This window comes from Vanessa tameamea, chromosome 8 (genome assembly GCF_037043105.1).
Source record: "Vanessa tameamea isolate UH-Manoa-2023 chromosome 8, ilVanTame1 primary haplotype, whole genome shotgun sequence".
In the NCBI taxonomy this organism is placed as follows: Eukaryota; Metazoa; Arthropoda; class Insecta; order Lepidoptera; family Nymphalidae; genus Vanessa; species Vanessa tameamea.
The window spans coordinates 1,302,436-1,313,865 of record NC_087316.1 but is presented as its reverse complement, the minus strand read 5'-3'; the positions used below and the strand labels follow the sequence as shown (position 1 = coordinate 1,313,865).

Genomic DNA, 11,430 nt, shown 5'->3' with positions numbered 1-11,430 from the left:
CAGCCACCCGTGGTCAACTGTCACACACTATGCAACTTCAAAGATAGATTGTACGACATTATTAAATTCGGTCATATTTGCACAAACCTGATCTTATGATTAAATATTTAATCCGATATTCTAAAATTAAATATTATTATAGCTTGTAGTTTTTCTTACGATATAACATACATATTGGTAATCAATTTATGTATTTTATGGTTTATAGATTGATAAATTATCTAGTTATAAAAAAAAATACGTGTATTTTGTCTATGTCGAGGGTCTTGGCACTTAATTTGCGGTATACGGGTATTGTGATCAACTTCATGTGCACCTGGCATCATAGAATTCACTGTTTTCGTTTTTCATTACGCGCTAAAAGAAGTATAAATTCAAAAGTATAATTAAATTCATATTTTCGTTTTTGTTTTAAACACAATATTATTAGAAGCACATTTTTTCGTCGCTCGTAATAGTAGTTACCTGTGGAAATATCTTTCTATAGCTGTCATATGTATGTTTATTTCATCCTTGAATAACAACATTCAACAAGTGTCAAGCAAACAGTATTCACGTTGTGACTGTGACCAACAGACCTAGCTTTGGACATCATCTTATCGTCGGTCGATCGCTCTGGCCTAACGTGTATGGCAGACTTATTATCATTTTTATTTTAAATTTATGGAATCCAGAAGTTTAAATGTTTAAAACTAAGAGTACCTACATATATATTAAAACATTTATTTATTTAATGCATAAAATATCGTAATAATTATTCTATCTACCATGAATAGTAATTTTAAATTCTTACAAAATATATAATTATTTAATGCATACATTTACATTTCATTAAAATTTTTAAACATTAATATTGAAAATATACCTAAACATGCAATTTGTAAATATAAAAATATATGAAAAGTATTAGTTAATGTTAAATAGTTTGCTGTATTTTTAAATGTCAAATAAATTGTCTATAATGAAGTTCATAACACTTGTTGATATGTGATAAGTTAAGCCTAATATTTCAATCGATTTAATCAGTTTTGTATATAAGTGAAACATATTCGATTACAAGATTGTAGAAAGTGATTGCTGCTAATCATTGTTATTTGTTTGAAAATAATGGAATCCTCAAAAACACTTGTCATGGACGAGTTAAAAAGCTATTTCCCTGACTTACCAAATGGACCTCTGGATAATTATAGAAAAAAAGCAACATTTAATTGGCGTGTTATGAAACTTGTTTATGATAATATGACAACAATTAAACTTAAAGTAAGTACTTAACTTTAAAATTAATAATTAAGATTTTATTCATAAAATAATTAATAAGTAACAAGGTACAAAGTTTTTTTTTTAAATCGCAATATGAATTAATTTGATGAGTTACCTTTTTTATTTAATTTAAAAATAATAAAATTTTAAAAAGTTTTAATCTGTAAGTACTCAAATTTTGTTAAATTTAAACTGTTAAGATAATTGAGTACTGTTTTACAAACCTAACATTGTTAAATTATCTCTTTAAATTAAATAAATAATAACCATTTAATTTGTTTATTTTAAGCATGATATGTGGAAATTTATGGAGAATAATCCATTATTTCAACATTCTGATACATCACTTCCCCTTGATGAAGAAAGACGTATAGCAGTAAAACGCATGTATGCCATATTTAATGAGAATTTTTTACCCTCTGAACTGGTAAGTCTCATTCATTAATCATTAATTACACAATGTACAAACACATTTCTTTAATAAATAAAAATTATTATTTTTTAGCTTATAGAAGAACCAAAATTATTCCAAGCTTGGTCGGAAGCTTTATTTATGTTTAATAGTTCACTTGCAGTAAAAATGTCTCTTACATTTCGAATGTTCTCAAACACAATTCAAGGCAGTGGAGGGCCTCATATGTATGATTTTATAGAAGCCTCTGAAAAGGGAAAGATTGGTGGATGTTTTGCACTCACTGAAGTATCCCACGGCTCCAATGCAAAGGGTATGAGAACAACTGCAACTTATTGCCCTAAAACAAAGCAATTTGTGATTCATTCTGCTGATTTTGAAGCTGCTAAGTTTTGGGTTGGTTCCTTGGGTGAGTGTACACCATTGATAATATATCTTCATATCTTTCATAAAGAGAGTTGAATATAAAACAGGTTAAATTTTAAGAATATAAAATAAAAATTATTAAAAAAAAATGTTTTATATATAATGGGTAAAAATATTATTAGAAGATAATATATAAAGCAAACAGTTAGTATTTCATTTTTCATTAGTAATTATTTTAACTCCTTAAGTTTAAATTATTTAATTATTCAAAAACTTAGCTGAAAAACAATTTATTTGGAAAAGAACCTAAAAAAAGTATTGTTCCAGTTTTTATTGAATTAAATAGGTTCTCTGACGATTTATATATAAAATCTTAGGATTAAGTTTAAGTCAACATTACTATTTAGTAATGTTGATTTAAACTTAATAGGTACATTGAAATGTTGTTTCTCTTGTGAACTTTGTTTAAGTAGAGAGAAGTTTTGAAAGAATTTTAGTCAATAATTTATCTTAGCACTGTTATTTAGTGGTACTACCAAAAATTTAGAATAAAGAAAATTGGAATTTATATAAAGTTATTTGGAAAATTTGGGAATGAAACTATTGCTACTAGGGGTATCAAAAATAAATAATCATAAAAAAGTATACACACATTACATACAAAAAAAAACATTGTGTTTCTTTTGCTAGTTAGTCTCAGATCTGAGGTATTTCTTTTTGAACTGGTGGTAGAATTATGACATTCAATAAAAGTATTGCATCTTTGTTAAATAGAGATATTTGAATTTGGATTTTGAGACATCAGTTTATAAAACAAAAGACTAGGACTATGTGGAACATTAAAATATTGAATAGTAAAGAATCTTGAGCAAATACAAAATCTAAATAATATGATATGAACTAATAAATACCATATATTATATAAATTAGTTTAAATTATTAAATGAAAATAAAAACAATGTTTTAGTTTGTATTAACTCAGCATGTAGTTATACCAGTAATAATTAACATTACTTTTGACATATTTGTCCTTTTGACCTCTAAAACATTAAGATGGTAATATATTTCCATTGTATTCGTCTATTTACATAGCTATACTGTTGATAGAGGTAGATTTAGTAGGAATTATTGTTTTTGAAATTATATTTTTCCTCGAGGATAGTTGGAGAATTTGGTTGAAAGCAATAATCTTAGAAATGCTAGCAATTTTTTTTTTGCAATGCATATTTCTTTTATTGAATACTAACACGCGCTAAATTTATATCCAGTACACGATATAACAAAAATTCACACCAACGGTTTTTATCATATCTCTGAATATGATATAATTGAATTCAAAAATACATCCTAAAATTATTTTTTATTGAGGTTAATTGAATAAGTCTTATATGAAATAGCGGTAAACTAGTTTTATGTAAATTATCGTTGTTATAACTTTGAATAGACACAAACCAGTGTTATAAAATAAAAATTACACTATAACTTTGAATATCTAAGAATAATCTATGAATTTCCATGCGATTTTATTTGTTTCTAATTGTCTGTCGTCGTTTTGTCAAACAAAAACAACAATAGCAATAAGTTGTTTTGTATGGATAAAATATTTCAAATTCTTCTGTATATTAGTTTAATTTAATAGTACGACGATTAAATGAGAACTTACATGAAAATACAGAATATATTAATAAACGATTTGATTTGTTTTGTATAACTTAATTAACAGTTAGTCTGATGTACGGCGGAAGAACTATCACTGCGTGCGGACCGGAAATTATCATAAACGTCACTTGAACAGAAAGTAGTTTAGTAATTAAATGGAAATTATTTGACATCAAGTTAAATCCGCTCATGTAGCCGTACAAATTTCGATCTTCCAATGCTATTATGGTTTATACTAATTTATTCATATAGATTTATATCTATATGAATAAATTAGTAAGTTTTTTTGTAAAGCCTAATTAAAATTATATTAACGAATATATATAACACTTATTCCACACGATGCAGTGCGTTTCAGAGGTTTTAACTTCGAGTACATTTAATATTATTAATATTGAATAATTTAAAGCTTATATAAAAAAGAAAACATTTATAAACAAGGTATATAACTCAATACAATATTATATTGAAGACATAAAAGCGTGGCCTTAGTATTTATTTATTTCTAGTCAGTATATACCAACATTTAATTGTACTTTACATAATCTGTAATTTAAATGGTGGAAAGGAGTAACCAATGAATTCCTTAAATTACACGGTATACTTGATAGAATCAGAATCTACTTTCCGTTAGGAATTTTCCTTACGATAAGTAGATTCTATCGAGAGTACCGGGTAAAGCTACTAAACTTACCGTTGGTAGCTTTACATTCAATTCATGACGATTCAAAAGTGCCTTCATGTAAGTTCGCTTCGCAGTTTCACAAACGTGAACTTCATGCTCTTGTTTATAAATATTATAATGCTTAGAAAATAATAAATAATACTTACTTATGTCTTCAACATTTAAGAATACCTTAAATTGAAGGATAATAAGATTTTTAGTCGTTTTGAAATTTGCCATAATATTATTGCTTACAATTACATCAACAAAAAATAATTCCGATAAATCATGTCAGATCATGAAGCTAAGTCATTTTAATAAAAAAAAAATATCTCACTATTACATATTTACAACAAATGTAATCTTGATGAATAAATAGTGGCTCTCATCCGCTTTGTCTTTGTTCTTTATTTAATAAAAAAAACCGAAATTATATTTTGTAGTTTTTCCATGTACCGTGAGAGAGAATGCGTATTTTAGCTTCAGATAATCAATTAAAACATTAAGTTACTCCTTCGATCAAGGTAATTAAAAGAAAAAAATGGTACACAAGGTTGAACAGGCGTTGTGGACTGTTTTTTTTAGTTTCTAGGATAAGTCACATCCCATGTTAATATAGTTATATATAGTTGGCTTATCTTTCTTATGTCTGCCTCGTTGGAACAGTGGTCATATTGAACCCCGCAGATCCGAAGTTCCTGAGACCGGGCCATTAAAAAGATAATGTGAAGGTCACAGATTTGTATAATCACAGGTACTCTATAAACAACTACTAAACCAATATACATAAAACTTATACTAGAAGATGCAGTGCGTTTCGGAGTAGGTTTTATATATTATATTATGTATAATAATACATACAGACAACGGCAAGCGACTATTGTATATAAGAATTGTAAATTTAAATATTGTAAATGAGGATTGTGATCTTTGAACATTTAATTGACGTAAATTACGAATGTTATATAAACTAGTATATTATGTTATATATCTCGGAATCGAAGGTTTTATAGTATGTTATTAACGGTTAAGGCTAGTTTTTTTTATAATCTAATCGAAGGTCACCAGGACGGTCACGAGTGCCACAGATATACAAAGGACAAAGTGATTATGTTATCTGTCAACATTGAAAGTTTATTTGCATAAGGAATATTCAACGGGGTAACGCTGCTAGCATTTTTGCCACTATTCTAGTTTTTTAAATTTGAATTTCTATACTAATTTACTATATAATAATAATATTTAAAATGAGTATATTTGGTGGTAGGGCTTTGTGCAAGCCCGTCTGTGGGAATGACTTTTTACAAATGCTATAACAATGACTATGACAACTAATGAGATATTCTACCGCCAAACAGCGGTACTCAGTATTGATGTGTTACGGTTTGAAGGATGAGTGAGCCAGTGTAACTACAGGCACAAGGGACGTAACATCTTAGTTTCCAAGGTCGGTGGCGCATTGGTGATGTAAGGAATGGTTAATTTTTCTTACAACGTCATTGTCTATGCGCGGTGGTGATCACTTTCCATCAGGTGGCCCATTTGCTCGTCCGCCTACAGATATCATAAAAAAAACAACATGTATCGTACTATGAAGGTTATGTTTACTACATAATTTAATTATTTTTATCAGATAACTTAATCGGACGTCATTCAACAATCGGCCATTGTATGTTTATTATCTTAGTAACATAATTAATCGAAAACATTTGAAAACAAATGATATCACACAAATATAATCTCAAATTGTGTATTTATAATAACATAATTTATTGCGCTCAAAATAAACTGCTCGTATTTATATATCTTTATTTTTACACAGATTAATAAATTTACTGCAATTTTTTTTTTAATATTAATATCATCATGCAATAGTTGTGGCAAAGGTCAACGATAACAATTGTCTTAACGTTAACTAATGCAATTAATATGATTTTCTAGGTCAATGCGCTACACATGCAATTGTCTACGCGATTCTTATATCGAAAGGGAAAAATCATGGCTTGCACGCATTCGTTGTACCTATTAGGGATCCGAAGACCCTGAAACCGTTCCCGGGAGTAACGGTAGGGGATATTGGAGAGAAGATTGGATTGAATGGTGTTGACAATGGGTAGGTGATTGACAGCTTGTAAAACGATTAATTATTGAAAGTGTTGCTAGATACTTAAAAACAGAACTATTAGAATTTAATCAGCCCGGGAATTTGGCCCTAATGACCAAGAATAGGTTAATATATTTGGATAGAACTTTTATTCGACACGACACAACGTCGTCCTGAACTCACCTGTCAAAATGGTTTTAAACTGACCTTAACGTGTGCAAAGTCCGATTAAGAAGTTTTTTTTCTTGTGTCTGTAATTACACTAACTTATGTGACCTCGACCCCGGAATTAAGCTATTATATATATTAATAGAGTAAACCGATTTTTGTCCCACTGATTAGGGCACGATAGGTGTACTTAATGTGTGTCTAAATTGTTACAATTTAACAAATAAGTAATAAATTTTAGAGATTGGAAAAATGTTAGTAGCCGGAAATTTTTTTATTCAAATTATGTTTTATTATTTTGGCGCCAAATGTAGATGAGTGCCTTGCAGTTTACAATGAAATGAAATCAAAATAAAACATGTCATAGGTTTCGAGATTCCTAAAAAAAAATATTTTAAATAGACGCAAAGTTTCGCGGGCAAACCACTAGTACAAGTATTACTGTTACTTTATCCAAGCAATTTTGTGTAAAGATCTTCTAACCAAATAAACTTGCATATTCTACCGCCAAACAGCAATATTTAATATGGGAGATGAGCCTGTGTAACTACAGGTAGGTAGTTTCCGAGGTTAATGGCGTATTGGCGATTCAGATTCAGCGGCAATCGCGGACATGTCAACTTTACCTTTGGTCTGTGTATATAAAATTATTTTCTATTATATTCATTTATCTAATACGTCCTGAAGGTTCTTTGACAAATTAGCATCAAACTCTAAATTTTGGAAACATTATACTAATTGCAGATTTGTCATGTTCAACAATTACCACATACCAAAGGAGTATGCCCTGGACAAGTTGGGGGGAGTCGATGATAATGGGGACTATAAGACGCCTTTCAGAGATCCCAGTAAGAGATTTGGTGCATCATTGGGAATATTATCAGGTAATAACAGTTTTATCATCAATATTTTTTTTACATACTCCTCCCTCACCTCACTCTAATGTTCTATCTATGATTCGGTTTTGAGTTACAATAATGCCTCACTCTCTCAAGTAATCTGCCGTCGAGTCATCTATTTTTATAATGTCGGACAAATTGTATCATTACAGGTTGCACCCTGTAATGCTTAGTTCTTTTCACTCAATTATGTTATGCTCGAATCAGACGCACTCTCTCTATCTCTCTCACATAAACACACACACACTCATATACGCGCAAACACACACGCACTCACACAGCATACACACACACACACACACACACACACACACGCACGCACACGCAAACAAGCGCACGCTAGCACGCACGTACGCACGCACTCACTGAGATGTTGTCCCTTGTGTAAGCTTTACATTGGTTAACTTCACACTGGAGGTAGTAAAAAGCCACATAAATAATTAGATTTAATAATAATAATTAATTCTATTCCGTTAAAAATTTTAGGTGGACGAGTGAATATAACATCGATATCGACAAACTATCTTCAGAAAGCGATAGTCATAGCGATCAGGTATTCTGCTGTGAGGAAACAGTTCGGGCCGCAAGGTGCCGCCGAGGAGACACCCGTACTCGAGTATCAGCAACAGGTAAATGTCACAATTCTAGGCGAATTGTCCCTAATCTACCATGGAATTTTATTCTGAATTATTGGAAATTTAATCGAATAGCGAATATTTTGAATACATGCGAGATTTGTCAGGAGAAATATTTCCAAACGTTATGTCCCCAGCAAGTCCGCCTGCTGCCGTATCTGGCGACGACGTTCGCGTTCCGCATATTCTGCACGTGGTTCGGCGACCTGCACATCAGAATCATGATCGACAGCTTACTCGGTTAGTTTGATTAACTACCAAGCTTATATCGTGATTCGTGCGGCCCAAAGCTCGCGTGCGCGCGCATGCCCGTGCGCGGGTGTGCGTGCGCGGGTGTGCGTGCGCGGGTGTGCGTGCGCGGGTGTGCGTGCGCGGGTGTGCGTGCGCGGGTGTGCGTGCGATGCGCGGGCACGCTTACATAATAAAATGCGCGTGTGTGTGGGCGGCGTGCAGGGCGCGCGGGCCCGGCGGCGCGCGGCGTGGAGCTGCACGCGCTGTCGGCGAGCGCCAAGCCGCTGTGCGCGTGGGCGGCGCGCGACGCCATACAGGCCTGCCGGGAGGCCGCCGGCGGCCACGGGTACCTGCGAGGTGCGGACGTTGCGTATTTTTGTGATATATATGTTTATGTAATGTTTACTCATACTCACGCGTATAGATATAAATACGTATATGTATATTTGTGAAGTAACGAGAGTTATAATATTTAGAAGATATGAAACAATATAAAATTAACTTGAGTCACAATGAAAAAATTGCTATTTATAAAAAAATTAATAATTATATTAACGTGCATATAAACTACAGCCGCCGGTTTGGGCGACTTACGAAACGACAATGACGCAAATTGCACTTACGAGGGTGAAAACAGCCTGCTCTTGCAGCAGAGTAGCAACTGGCTGCTGACCATGTGGCCCAAGAGGCGAGAAATCAAAGATGAAGATACGCCTTTGGGGTCATTGAAATTCCTGGAAAATGCTGACGAGTATCTGAAGACCATTTGTCCCTGGACGACTGTTGATGAACTCATAGACCCTTGCAGTAAGTTGATTTAATATTAAACTAGAGCCCGTGACATAGATAGGATGACATATATTTAAAAATTGACTGACATATAAAAATAAGGAGATCAGAATGACAGTACAGTGACAACTTTAAAATACTGCCAGCATTTAGTAACTATGCAATACTATTTAATACCTATGTTTAAATATTTGGTACCTATGATAAGAAAAAAAAAATGTAAAATGGTCATCATTCTGACATCAAGATGACCGGCCTCGATAATAATATTATTTATGTATAATATGAATAAAGCATTTTGATTATCATACGTAACACCTAAGGTTAAAAAATTATAACAAATCTCATGCTTAGTCTCTGTAAGATTGGTTCCAAAATATAAAAAAAGTATGATGCGGCATTTTAACGAATTAGGGTTGCCGATTAAAAATGTAACAATTGTTTTAATGATTTTCCAGATCTGATACAAATGTACAAATGGCTGACCGCATACGTCCTGAAGATGACGTACGAAAAAGTTTCGAAGCTGAAGAGCGAAGGCAAAGACAATTTGCAAGCTAAGGACGAGTCACAGTCATACAACGCAATCTCATTGTCCGTCATATATGGAGAAGTATGCCGTCAAACATATATATTGTATGTCTTGTCTGTGAAGAGAGGGGGAGGCTAATAATACACTATGCTGTGCTGGCTATATGTAAACCACCATAAGAAGTCAATCTTATGAAAAAATAATGGTGTCGTGAGTGACACGTGAAATGAATTAATAATGTGTGTCGTTAAAAATTCCGTGTGAATAAAAACAATAACAAAAATAAGTTTAAATAATAGGACTTAAAACTGTATACGATAGAAAGAGACAGGAAGATTGAGAAAGAGAGGGAAAGGTCGCCTGGAGGGGAGGAAGCTTATTCCTTACGCGACGATTTCTGCCAGTTCACTGCTGTTAGCCGAGTGAAAGATCTCGTTCCAAAAAGAATAATTTCTTATGAAGGTTATTCTAATGGGTAAAGATCTCGAGTTATGAAGGCGTATCCGCACCCCGACACTGTTAGGGGGGGCAGGCTTTTCTCATCGTCACTGAAATGTTCTTATTTTAAAAATCTATCCATATAATATACGCTAATTTATAATAATTTTTTTCAAGAACTACATCCTGAATCACTTCTACAAAACTGCGAAAGCTTTCGAAGACGCCGCCTGTAGAGAAATTTTATTACAAATGGTTTCATTGTATGGCGCATTTCTTCTAGAAAAACATATGGCGACTCTGTACATTGTAAGTATTCATTACTACTCAATGCCATGGAGGCCATCTATACTAGTCATTCATTAGGTTACTACTAATAAAACTTTTAATTTATATAATATGTCTTTTTAAAGTTAAATAATTGGCATAAAAGCCAAAGGTAACTCAGCTCACCACTAAATTAGTGCAGGTCTGATATGATACAGTCGACTTTCGCATAAATGGAATGAACCCACCCATGCAATTAAATTCCCTCAGGGCGGGTACCTGCGCGCGCAGGCGGGCGCGGCGCTGCGCGAGGCCGTGCTGCGCGCGAGCGCCGCGCTGCGCCCGCACGCGCCCGCGCTCGCCGACACGCTGGCGCCGCCCGACTTCTGCCTCAACTCCGTGCTGGGCATGGCGGACGGCCAGGTCGGTCTCTGTCGAGACTACGTCGCTAATGCGCCACCGATCGAATGAATCCATTTCTACTTAATACGTATATTATTTTATTGCCGCAGGTGTACAAACACATCCAGAACAAGGTGATGACGTCACCTGGGTCGATGACCCGGCCGGAGTGGTGGCGCGACGTGGTGCACTGGCGCGCGCGCCTGCCCAGCAAGCTGTAGTGCGCCTGCGCCCGCCGCGGGTACTCGATGTCCGTATATGCTCAAGTACTAACTGTATGATGCAAAACACTATCAACGTATTCCCAACTGTAACATTCTGACATTCTGTACGACTTAAGCGCAGTACACTTCATATACAGGTTGCTTTATAAACAATTTGTAAACAATAATGTGATATATGGGTTAATTATGCACACAATTAATTTACAGCAATCGTATTTGCTCTTTTTTATGATTTTACATGCAAAGGTATGCTTGTTTTGGAAAAATATTATCTTTATGTTGAAATAATTTTAATATTAATGTGTATCATCTTTCGCCTCGCTTTCCTGCAATCTGTGTGAGGGATTTCGTGTAAAGGGACGGAAGTGTGTAATAGCAAG

General features: G+C 33.6%; 1 protein-coding gene across 1 annotated transcript; it reads left to right on the top strand.

The window, feature by feature from the left end:
• Window positions 1-1,013: 1,013 nt before the first annotated feature.
• Window positions 1,014-11,130, top strand: LOC113396301 (peroxisomal acyl-coenzyme A oxidase 3-like). The gene is made up of 13 exons (XM_026634199.2): window positions 1,014-1,260; window positions 1,550-1,687; window positions 1,766-2,081; window positions 6,303-6,474; window positions 7,378-7,517; window positions 8,019-8,161; window positions 8,305-8,407; window positions 8,621-8,755; window positions 8,972-9,205; window positions 9,646-9,800; window positions 10,335-10,466; window positions 10,695-10,847; window positions 10,937-11,130. Exons 1-13 carry the CDS (start codon window positions 1,108-1,110, stop codon window positions 11,045-11,047), a joined length of 2,085 nt encoding a protein of 694 aa, XP_026489984.2. The 5' UTR covers window positions 1,014-1,107; the 3' UTR covers window positions 11,048-11,130.
• Window positions 11,131-11,430: the final 300 nt, after the last annotated feature.

Coding starts and splice junctions, on each gene's coding strand:
- LOC113396301 (XM_026634199.2), top strand. CDS start 1,108: ATGGAATCCTCAAAAACACTTGTCATGGACGAGTTAAAAAGCTATTTC. Junction 8,408..8,620: donor CATGATCGACAGCTTACTCG/GTTAGTTTGATT, acceptor GGCGGCGTGCAG/GGCGCGCGGGCCCGGCGGCG. Junction 9,801..10,334: donor TGTCCGTCATATATGGAGAA/GTATGCCGTCAA, acceptor ATTTTTTTCAAG/AACTACATCCTGAATCACTT.